We start from the raw sequence: 12,311 nt of genomic DNA, 5'->3' as shown, positions 1-12,311 counted from the left end.
CAAAGAGGTCTTAAAGCACTAGATTATACTTGGTTAAGGAGTCAGAGATGATGTCTTTTGTTTTTGTGTGCCCAGACATACGTCTCAGAAGACGCCTAATGTCAGTTGAATAAATGAATGGATGATTTTTCACTTTCCCCACGCGAAATGCACATGGTGACGTCACTGGGAAACCTCCTGACCGGGAGGGGGCGCTGTGTCATCTCAGCACAGCAGGGCTCGATCTCCGACGCCCAGCTTTCTCCCGTCCTTTGGCTGGAACTCAGCCAATCCCTGCGCTCCGAGAGAGCCGGCGGTCAGTGGGCGGGGTCACGGGGCGACGCCTCGCGGGCCGCTGGGAGCGGCGACGTCCGTGCTCCCGGCTAACGGGCGGAGAGCGGGGACTGGACAGGGGAGTGCGGCTTGGGCTGCAGGTGAGCACGCGGCCCGGGCGGGCGGCTCCCTTCCCCGGAGCGGCTGCCTGGGCCGCCCGTTCCCTGGCGACGGTTCCAGGCCGTAACCTCTGAGTTAGGTGATGGTTAGTGTGTGCTCCAGCCCTGGGCAGGCGTGGCGGCTCTCTCACTTCCCGGCACTCAGATGCCGTCGTGTCTGTGAGCCCAGCTGGGCCTCAGCGGCCGGGACTTCTCGCCTCCGGCCCCTGAATGAGGACCGACGTTGTTGAGGCCATGAGTGTGGTGGGATAGGGGTAGGGGACCGGGAGCCCAGAGGAGAAGGGTAGCTATTTGGACCCTGACCTCGCTTGCCCTCCAATCCCTGGACTGGGTTCCAGTGACTGTCAGGGTTAATTCGTTAACGTTCTCAGGCCTCCTCTGTCCTTGTTAGTAGTTCTCGAGTTCGGGACTGCGGCTTCGGGTCTCATTGGGCCTCCGGAGCCCAGACACAAGGGCAGGTTTCCAGGCAACCCAGTTGACCTTTACCGGACGCCCTGGCAGGCTCCCTCCATGCTAGGCAGGAAATAAGCGTCACAGTCTTTGCGAGACAGTTTTGCCTCTTTCATTTTGATACCCTGGGGGTGACTTGTTGGATGGTCTGGCTTCTTGTAATCAGGAAAGGCCTCTTGTGTTCCTGCCACATTTTGAGGAAGGATGGGTGGATGAGTGCTGTGTTTTTTCACTAGTGAGCTGCTTGAGCTTTCATTCATTCATTCAACAAACTTTTTGAGCACTTTGGACCAGGCAGGGTGGAAGGGGTGGGGGGATGGATAAGTACACAGTGGGAGCAGGACAGACATGGTCCATGCTCTCTTGGAGCTTAAGGAGTTTTGAGAAATGCAGACGAGGGGTAAACCAGCACGGTGCCTGACACAGAGAAAGTGGTTACAAGTGTTGAATAAATGAATTAATTGACTTATTTGGGAATGATTAGAATGTGAGCAGGACTTGTGCTGTGTGTGATTATATTAGTTGTGGACTCATGCTTGATATGTTTTAAGACAAACTGGAAATCTGAATGATGAGTTGTTTAGGGAAAATGTTTACTTATAAAGAGAGAACTTGCTTAAAAGGTGGGAAATAAAACGTAGAAGTATTAGGTTTGGTATTCTTCAGGGGTGTGTCTTGTAATTTATAAATCTTAGAATTTCACAAATCTCTCAGTGTAATCTCAGAGATTGCAAAAAAAGCAGTGCTTCTCGGTACTGAAATGCCAAGCTTATGGGAAAAACTGCAGGAAGCTCTCCCTGTCTAGGATTTGGACAGAAACCATACACCTATCTGCAGTGTGTTTTTTCCACTAGCACTAGAAAAAGCATGGGCTTTTAAGTTGGAGAGACCTGTGTTCAAAATCAGGGCTCTATGGCTTCTAGTGACCTTAGGCAAGTTAACATAATGTCTCTGAGCTTTTGCAGGCTTTAGACAAAAACCTGGGCTAATAATTCCTACATCATAGAGGCATTTTGAGGATCAGATGATGACCAGTGTGTAAATTGTCTAGCATAGTGACTGGTGCTAAGACAAAGGGCCAGGAGGGGAATCTTGGAGCTGCTGTACTTCTTTTCTTTTTTCTCATGATGGTCCATTATAGTCTTAGGTCCGCTAAACACTGAGATTCCTCTAAAGAGAATTGGAACCAAAGAGAGGGAGAGAGTCATCCTAACCTTGTTGAGGCTTCAGTCCTTCACTTTAGACTAGGGATAGCAGTGTTGGAGAAATACCTATAGAGGCACAAAAATCTTTCAGTTGAGGCTTTTGGGCAAGTAACTTAATCCTCTGATAATACCATACCTCACAGAATGGACATGAGGAATAAAAGAGAGAGTGTATATAAAGTGCTTAGCCTGAGGCCTAGCACATAAGTGCTCAATAAATGGTAGCTATCATTATTATGATAATTATGAATGATCTTTGATAATTGTTAATAATGATAATCATTTGAGACTAAATGGCCATTAGAGTGAGCCAATTTGCGTGTTCTTAACATTACTTTGATATTGTCCTACTACATTCCAGGAGGCCCTGCTGCAACTCCGCTTCTGCTTTTTCCCCCTGCCATGGCTTGTATAGTGGTTTTTGTAGAGATTTTTCAAGTCCTAGGGTGTCCAGAGCATGTATAACAGCTTGTGATATTTTCAGGAGCTTATTATGCAAATGTGAGGATATGGGTTTGGTTGATGATTGTAATTTTTTTTTTTTAAAGATGACCCGTAAGGAGATCTTAACCCTTGACTTGGTGTTGTCAGCTCAACGCTCTCCCAAGTGAGCTAACCAGCCATCCCTATATAGGGATCCGAACCCTTCGCCTTGGTGTTATCAGCACCACACTCTCCTGAGTGAACCACGGGCCAGCCCAATGATTGTATATTTTGAAAGTGGTTTGGTTAGCAGATCTGTAAAGTATAGGTTTGTCCCATTGTTAGAAAAGCCAAGTTCAGAATAGGATAAAATCATTATCTATTTATCTAAAATACAGGGTAGTTAGGTAATGGATTATGGTTTTGGCTGTTTAAATATGCTCCTGGATGATCAGTTAGCTCGGCTGGTTAGAGTGCAGCTTTGTAACACCAAGGGCAAGGGTCAATAAATGAATGAATGAATGAACAAGGAGATTCACAGTGGGATTGTGTGTGGGTGGGGAAAGGGTGGCTGGCTGTGCTCATGGAGAAATTTCGTAGGCTTCTTTTCCCTTCCTGAAATGTTGGCAAACTGTAGAGGGAAGATTGAAGCTCTATTACATAAGGCTCAGAGGTCCTCTTGCAGGGAACACTGCCATATATATAGGTGGACAATTGTCAAATAATATAATACGTAAGAGATTCTCCCCCGCTTCCAAATTTCCTAGATTATTTCAGGGACCCAACTGTTGCATAAAGCAAGGTACCATCTTGCATTACCCTGCATGGGGTGGATGCCCATTAAATTATGCCAAGCTGCCTGGTAAGTGGAGAACCCTGGTGGGTTGTCCATATTTGGTGAAAGAAGGGGGTGGTGGTTTCTTCCTAATGCTGCCTTGTGTTCTTCTACAGATGTCATGTGGCCTGTGCTTTGGACCGTGGTACGTACCTATGCTCCCTACGTCACATTTCCTGTGGCCTTTGTGGTCGGGGCTGTGGGCTACCACCTGGAATGGTTCATCAGGGGAAAAGATCCCCAGCCTGTGGAGGAGGAAAAAAGCATCTCGGAGCGCCGGGAGGATCGCAAACTGGATGAGCTGCTAGGCAAGGACCACACCCAGGTGGTGAGCCTTAAGGACAAACTAGAATTTGCCCCCAAAGCTGTTCTGAACAGAAACCGCCCAGAGAAGAATTAATGGAAGACGCAGAGCCCTGTGTTCCTACTGTGTGCCATGTCTGGTCCTGCCACCATGTCAACCCAGCCCTGGAACCCACCTCTGATTTGCTTTGTTGCTTATTCTGGCCCCTTCCATGCCACACAGCCATACACATACTGGTTGCTCCTTTATGGCCAGGCAGACACAGCAGCAGCTGAGGGGCCAGTGAAGAGGAAGGCCCTGGAGGGTTCTCGCCTGAAGGCTGCATCTGTCGTGTGGTGGCCACAACTGCTCAGGCTTCTGAGCTTATGGGTGCACTGCCAGTATGAGTGTTATGAAATGAACATTGGCTGTCAGTCTTCATGGGGAGATGGTTTGGCTTCCAGTGTGAATGGCTGGGATTTGGGTTTTGCCATTAGGAGAGATACCTATATGTCTAGTTCCAGTTTTCACTGGGAAGAATTCAAAAATCCAGCTGGCTCCCTTCACTAGTTTTCCCTCTCCTTTGTAGTCATTCTTCCTGAAATTTTGTCCTGCCAGCTCAGGAATGGGATTCCTTGGGGAAGGAAAGCATTTTTCTGTTCTTGGAAGCTCAGGCTATTCACCTTGGGGCAGGGAGGAACATGTGCTTGGTGAATTTGCTTGAAAACAATCACCATCTTCCACGCTCAACACTGTATAGTGCAAAACTTGATTAAAGTGGCATCTGAGAACACATATTGATCAAATCCTATGTTTCAGATGGTGTTTGGGGTCTCCTTAGGAGTTAGGCAAGGTCAGGCAGTTTAGGGTAGGATAACATTGGTGTTTAACTAAGGACTCTGGGGGCCCTGGAAGCTTTGTCTCATTAGCATGGTTGGACCAAATTCTGGAGGCACAGGTTCCCAAGAACCTTTTTATCATGATAACAAGAGGCTGTAGCACCTTCCAAAGTCTAAATTGGAAAAGACCACACACATAAGCTTTTCCCTATAAAAGTAATATATGCACTATTCCCTATAAAAGTAAAATTTGGTAAGGATTTTTAAAAGGTATAAAAGGTACACACTGCCAGTGCTTTAATACAATCACTGTTAACGTTTTTATTGTCTTTCACTAATTCTCTGCATAGTTTTTAAAGCTAGTTTTCATTACTGTACATTTGATTTTATATTACTTTTAAACATATTGTCATTTTCCTGTCTTATAGTCATCCTAATTGTTTTTAATACCTGCATAATTGCTCATCAAGTAGTAATATAGCATAAATTCATTTTTAACAATTTCCCTATTGCTGGACATTGAATTGTTTCTGGTTGTTCACTAGAGTAAATACTTCAGTGAATATCTTATACATACAGAGGTTTTCCTTCATTTTGGAGTAAATGGTAGGAACATTAAATGGCATTTAGGATGCAATGTGATGAGCAGTTTTAAGGGTCTCCATGCATAGTACCAAATGTCTTTTCTACAGAGCTGTAGGAGTTTATACTAAATGTTACCATTTAAGATGTTGCTGGTGAGGTTGTAAGGGGATGATATCAGAGGGCAGGATGAGACATAAGAACCTGTTGCCTCATGAAGCTGACTGATGTTTAACCTGAGCAAAGGGAAGTCATGAGCATTTGATGAAGAATGAATCTGCCCGATGATGTTAACAGGAGGTTGAGGGTAGAATTCCTGAACTGATAGAGATGCCAGCTGTGGAGTGGGAGGTGCTGGGAGGACGTGGAAGGTGGCCTGAGAGAAGGACGGAGCAAATCAAGTCAGTGGCTTCCCCTCAGGGTTGCTGAGGCCTAGTGAGAATGTTGAAATGACCTACTGTTGCTTCCCAAGAAAGGGATCTGATGGGGAGTGTGGGGAAAGATGTTACTGAAGTGCTGGTTCTGAAAGGATCTGCTAAGCTTAGTTTCTGTTTATAGGCACTGGCTGGTGGGCATGCCTTCTCGACTTACCAGTGCCGCTCCCCTGTGGCAGTTCTACACATTACCAAGCCTGGGAATGCTTCCTGGGCTAAACCAGCAGTAGCAAACCCTGATGCCTACAGGGGTCAGTCAGGTGATTTAAATGAGCCTCCAGGCTGGCCAGGCTGGGAACTAGAACGCACAGGCCTGCCGAAAGGGGGCAGTGGCGATTCAGCTTCCAATCTGTGCTGCTCACCCAGTGATACCAGATTTTCCAATTCTTTTCGAGAAGATGCTAGAAATTCAGTGTGTGTGTGTGTGTGTGTGTGTATGTGTGTGTGGAAACTTGATTTTTGTATGTTGACAATTCATTTAAAAAAATTCTAACATGCTAACATATCCGGGGCCTACTTTGACCCAATTTGTGACCTTTCACACTGACCCCACCTTCTGATGATATTGGAGAGGTTTTTATAGCACTCTAACAACTTATGGCAACTATTAGATCCCAGAATGATTTCCCTAAAAACCCTTCTGGGCATCCTGCACATATGCAGTTTAATATCAACCTAAGCAAAACATTTGAGGATGGAAAGTCTACAGAAACAATACCAAAAAATTTTCCCAGAGACATTTTTGGATTTTCGGATATTTTATAACAACCCTGTCTCCGCTGGTGTACCTCCCCGCAGTGCCTGGTTGAGGAAGCCCATCTTTGGAAATTCAAGTTGCTCCCTCCTTCAGTCTCACTTTGATTGTGTTTCCTTTTAAATAATTTCATTTCCTAGGGCATGTCCTCTGAATTTCTGCCTCTAGTGAGTCTATTAATATTCCCAGCTAGATCTTTCCCACGGGCTGGCTGATATGTGCTGCTGCTGTGGTGGCTATAAGATAGTGCATGGTCTCTTGCCTCTTCTTGGGTGTCATTAAGTAGCAAGGTTTATGTGGATGTGGGCAAGGATAGGTTAGGGTGGCTGTGATGAACCAGGGCATGGGCTGGTTTTTTTCCGTGCTTGCTGATTGACCTTGGAGGCATGTGATCCTCTTTTTGACTGGCTTAACGGTCACAGTTCACTGAAATACATTAGTAAGTAGATGTGCTTGGGGCTTTCCCCCTACTCCCCTCCTAGGTCTCTTCCTGGGCCAGTGATGGTGGTGGCTTTAGAGCAGGGTTATCCTGTCCAAACATGACAGGAATCACTTCTCTCCCCTCAGCGGCTCAGTGTCTGGTGCTTTTCCACTCTCTAGACCCTTTCCTGTGCCTGTTGCTGTGTTAGCACAAGTTAGCTGGGCAACTGCCAGGGGGCCCTTTGACTCTTGTCAGCTTCCCAAGGCCCCGGGCTTGTGGGACTGCTGGCCCAGTGATACACCATGGAATTAGCTTCACCAGAATCTGGGGTGGGAGCCAGGCAGCGAAAATGAAAAAGCTCCTGTCTCGCCTCACGTCTTGTTTTCCATGTTGGTATGGATCTCTAAGTACTTGTAGAGTGGTGAGTCAGGGCAGTGTAGTAGAGTACAAATAAAGTGAATTCTAGAGTCTGACAGACTTGAGTTATGAATACTGCCTCAGGACCTAACTGAGTGACCCTGGACAAGTCACTTAGCCTTTCTGAAAACCTTAATATCCTCATCTGTAAAATGGGTAAGAACACCTGTTTTTGCTGGATTGTTGCAAGGGTAAGGTAATATATGTAAAGTTCTTCACAGTCCACGGCAATCAGTAGGTGCTCAATAAATATTAGCTGCTTTAATTTTACTGCAAGAAAAGCCCACATTTCTTGCAGTAATTGCATGTATCCTTGTGATCCTGGTGAGGTGGGGATTTGGAGGAGAAGGCAACCTTGGCTGAGTGACAATAGGGACCCTCAGGTCTGGAGGTTAAGGGCTTCTTAAGAATCTTTTACAGAAAGGACTGCCTTGCGTAAGAACCAAATTGGTCAGGGGGACTGCAGGCTTCAGACCTATGTTACTAAGTAGTAGTTGCATTAGTGCAGTCTGCAAAGTCAGAAATGAGAAAGGGGGAGAAGTTGTTCCAGAATTCCCAAGAGGTCACGGATCAGGAGAATGTGTAGAGGAAAGAGCCTCGGAGTTGGAGGCAAATCTGGGTGACCTGGGATATGCTGGGTCACCTCTCCTGGCCTTGGTTCTCCCACCTGGCAAATGGGGATGCTAATGTGTTCCCTGCTGATAGTGTGAAAACAGTGAGGAACCAGTTTAGAGTGCTTTGAAAACATACAAATGCTGGATGTTATGGCCCAGTAAAACCTCCCTTTTGTGTGGTTGGGATGGCAGCCAGTCTGAACAATGAATTATAAATAAATGCTCCTTTATTCCTTTTCTGTCCACAGTCTCTATTAAAGTATTTGCTAAATAGAAGTCAGAGGGGTGGAATCAGCTTGAAGAGTAAAGAGTAATTAGTAATTGATGTATCAGTTTTCATACTGTGCCAGCAGTGCCTCTGATGTACTTAAAAAGTTCATTCTTTTGAATTAAATTTGTTAATGTTATTTGTCTGTTTATCAAATTCTTCTTTACAGAATACAAAGGTAAACCCTGGCTTTGTGTTTTGTTTAAGAAATGCCAAATGGGCCCTCCAAATTTTTGAGATTTAAGAAAAAATCTTTACTAGCTTCCCAGCAAGGGCAGCTTTTCTGTCTAGAGGAGTACAAAGTCCTTTGTGCCCTCATGCCCTCTCTCACTGCCCTGTTGCCTCACTTCCATTTCTGGCTCCACTGCCCATTTCCATTTGCTTATGAGCCTGAGCTGCCAAGTGCAGCTGGAGCAATTTGCATAACCATACTGCCTGGCACTCTCCACTTGTGTGGAGTAGTCTGCAACACTTCAAGGTGATCTTTTTTAAAATCAAACTCCTCAAGCACCCAACGCCATCCTTTGCTGGTTGCTGTTCACCACCACCACTACAGTGGTGAAGCCATTTTGGCTAGAAGCTTTTGTAATTGCAAATCCCATATCCGTTTTTTGGTCCTCGTCATATTCTAGCTCTTTGCAGTATTCGACACTCTTCAGGAAATTCTCCCTTGATATCACCACCATCTCAGTTTTCTTTTCTGGCTCTCTCTGCCACTGCTTCCTCCTGTTCTCCTAAGTGTGGTGTTCTTCCAGCGTCATCCTTACCTCTGTTTTCTTGCTGGGCAGTCTTAGCCTCATTCGTGACTTCAAGCACCACCAGTGTCTACCTTGATGACTCTCAAATGTTTATCTTTAGTTCTGAATTTCCCCCTAAACTCCAGATGATTTTCTGAAACAGTGTATTATGCATCTCTGTCTAGATTTATGATATAGTACGGTGGCTAAAAGTGTTGACCTGGCTTTGAAGCCTAACTAATCTGGTGTGACTGGGGAAGTTACCTAGCTTCTCTAAGCATCCTCTGTAAAATGGGACTAATTCTGCTTACTCACAGTTGTGAAGATTGAGATAATTTTTATGAAACACCTAACACAGTGTCTGGAATAGATTCCATGTTCCTTCGTCCTGTTCCTCTAGTTTCTGACTTTTCCTCCTCCCCAACCCCATGGATTCCATCACTGATCTGTGGTGACCTGATTCTTCTACATCTGTAGTCCACCCTCTGTTCTTCTCACCCCTTTGCTTTAAGCCCTCATCATCTCTTGCCTAAACTCTTGATCTTGTCCTGAAAAGTCTCCCCATTTCTGCCAGCATTTTTTTTCTAAAACACACATTTGATGTGGTTGCTCCTTAAAGACCTTCCTGGCTCCTCTCACCTATAGGATGAAGACCAAAGCCCCTTGCCATGCAAGCACTTTCCCCATCTTGCCCCACCCTCCCTCCTTAGCTTCATCTCCCATCACTCCCTGTGACAGAGCCTTGTTTTTGCCATTTCCTGAATATGTTGTGCTTGTTCAAACCCCAATGCCTACATGTACACTGTGCATCGTGCCTCCCTGGCTCTTCCCTCCTTCGGTGCCTGGTGGACTCCTAGTTACACTACAAGATTTAGCACGTGGATCCATATCCGACTTCTGTAACTAAGCAGAGCTTGTCATTGCGGTCTACGTGTTCCTCTACTGTAGCATTTGTTATAAGGCACTGTGGTTGGTTTGTGTCTGTGTTCCACCAGACTGTGAGTTCCTTGAGGACAGGGACCAAGTGTTACTCAACTGTCTGCCCCTTCCAGAGTGCCTTGCACATTGTCATTGTCAATAAGTATTGAATGAATTAAGAGGCCCTTGAGTGTGATTCTGGGATGGAGCAGGTACTGGGGCTGGGTGTGGAGACAGGCCTTTTGGAAGGACAGGGAGCAGATCTACCACGTTTGTGCTCTGAGGTGCCTAGCAGCTTAGATCTAATGGCAGTGGTGTTTTACGACAGCTTGACCTTCCCCAAGGTTGGTAATGAGCTAAAACAAAAGAAACTGCTGGCTTAATTTCCCCGGGGGAAGTGGGGCTTGGGCAGAGAGCTGCATTTCCCCACCGGGTAGGACCTGGACCAGCATAGCCTGTGATGAATTTGACCCTGATGACTCTCTAGTGGGGAACAATGTCCTCAGGAAAGCATTCAGGAAACCCTTCGTGTAGTAGTGATCAAAGCTCTGCAGCAGCTCAGCAGGGTGGATGGGGCAACTCCAAGGAGTTGAGCAAGGCCCTGGGTCTGAGCCCAATGAACCACAAATGCACTTTCCAGGTGGAACTCTACATCAGCCTCTCGGCAGACCCCTTGGGTTACAGAAGTCCTGGGAAGGGGTGGGACTGCCACCTGGGGAGCCGTGGGTGCCACTTCTGGAGTGTCTCTGTTTTGTCTCCATTTTTCCCTTAGCACCTTCCCTCTGTCTGTGGCCTGAGAGTGTGGGGCGAGCTGGCAGGTGAGGCTGGAAGCCTTTTGAAAGCAGAGATGGGGCGGGCTCTGCTTTCTCCATGTCATCAAGAAGCTGTCATAAAACTTCATATATTTATGCGAAACCCTCTTTTTACTTGTCTCTCATCCCTGAGGCGTTCACATGGCAGAGGAAAGAGCAGTGGCTCGCCTGATGCTAACACAGGCATCTCAGACCTGGAGCGGGAAATGGCTCACCCAAGATAATACAGGGGATTCTTGGCAGAGCTGGCCCTGCAGCCACCCCAGTCCCCCTCCCCTTCCGAGCTTGATCTTGTCATCACTCCAAACCAAGGTCGGCTTCTGGCCTGCAGGTCTGTGGACTTGCTGATGAGAGGAAACACCCTGAGTGCCTGCACCCACAGGCACAGCCACAGCCCTTCTCGCTGGCAGCTCACGTGGCTTATGTCTGATGAGGGCTGCAGCCTGCTTTTCCTGCCCCCTTCCCAGCTTCATTTTCCCAGTACACAGACCACAGATGAACTCTTGGGGTAGCTCTGCCGCTTTGATGCCCTCCAAGCTGTTTTCCCCACGTGCAGGAGGCTAGGAGGTCAGTCTTTCCCACAGATGGGAGTCCTGTGTGTTTACAATTTGGTCGATTGATGACCAGGTGGATTGTTCAGCTGCCATTGTCCCTAAAGCCTTGTCCTTGGCTTGCTTCTGCCTCACTGACAAATGCTGGGGCCTTGATGGGCTCGGGTCCCAGCCCCCGCATCCCCCTCTACTCCCCAGGAAACTCAGCTCATGAGTTAGACTGCTTGTGTTCAGAGCCCAACACTGCCACTTACAGCTGAGTGTCCTTTGGCAAGCTACTTAATAGTCTCAATCTTGTGTCAAGTGGGGCTAATTACTAATTACTTATAGGGTTATTGTGGGGATTAAAAGAAAACACACCAAAGTGTTTGGAACATCTCACATATAGTTGGCACTTAGGAAAAGTTGGTTATTGTGATTAGTAGTATTTTTTCTATTCCATGCATTTGCCACACTTCAAAACCCTCGTCTCTCTGGGTTCGAAGGGGGAGGAGGGGTGTAGAGGGGAGACTGAGGCCTACAGGACTGCTGTGGCAGCTCTCAAGCCTGTTGGCTCTTCCATTCGATGCTTCTCTGCCCTGTTTCACTGCTGCCCCCTCCCTGGTCCTTCTCTGCCCTGTCTTGGTATCTTGCAGCATTCCCCTGGCTCCACGGCATCCCCAGCACCCACTTAGCTCTGCCTTGGTTGGCTCACTGCTTGGCAGATGGAAAGTTTTGGAGGAGGCTGTAGAAGCTGGGCAGCTGAGGGGGTGCTGAGCTGAAGGGGCCCTGCCTGGGTTACTGTGGCTCTTGAAACACAACTCACTGGGCGGCTTGGCTGGGAGTGTGGGTGGAGGAGGTCCCCCAAGCCCCTCCTCGTAGTGAGTCAGGGCAGGTGTCTTAGTTTGCTGGGGCTGCCATGACTAAACACCACAGACTGAGCGTCTTAAACAACAGAAATGTATTTTCTCACAGTTCCAGAGGCTGGAAGTCCAAGATCAAGGTGCTGGCAGGGTTGGTCTCCTCTGAGGCCTCTCTCTTGCTGTCTCTTCACATCGTCATCTCTCTGTGCACGTACACCACTGGTGTCTCTCTGTGTCTAAATTTCCTCTTATAAAGACACCAGTCAGATTGGATTAGGGCCTACCCTAGTAGCCTCATTCTGACTTAATCACCATTTAAAGGTCTGTCTCCAGATATTGTCACATTCTTAGGGGGTTACTGAATTTTGGGGGAACACAATTCAGCCCATATTAGGACAATAGATGGTAGTGGCATGTAAGCATCTTCCTCTGGGGAAACCTCGGCAGAGGAGAATGGCCGCAGAGCCATGGAGGTGTCCAGCCTACCGGGCACAG

At 47.1% G+C, this 12,311-nt stretch overlaps 1 protein-coding gene across 1 annotated transcript; it reads left to right on the top strand.

Annotated features, from left to right (window-relative positions):
* Positions 1–300: 300 nt before the first annotated feature.
* SMIM12 (small integral membrane protein 12) lies at positions 301–4,433 on the top strand. The gene is made up of 2 exons (XM_063106216.1): positions 301–413; positions 3,461–4,433. Exon 2 carries the CDS (start codon positions 3,466–3,468, stop codon positions 3,742–3,744), a length of 279 nt encoding a protein of 92 aa, XP_062962286.1. The 5' UTR covers positions 301–413; positions 3,461–3,465; the 3' UTR covers positions 3,745–4,433.
* Positions 4,434–12,311: the final 7,878 nt, after the last annotated feature.

Source organism: Cynocephalus volans, chromosome 8, assembly GCF_027409185.1.
Source record: "Cynocephalus volans isolate mCynVol1 chromosome 8, mCynVol1.pri, whole genome shotgun sequence".
Classification (NCBI taxonomy): domain Eukaryota; kingdom Metazoa; phylum Chordata; class Mammalia; order Dermoptera; family Cynocephalidae; genus Cynocephalus; species Cynocephalus volans.
This window is presented reverse-complemented; position numbering and strand designations above follow the sequence as displayed.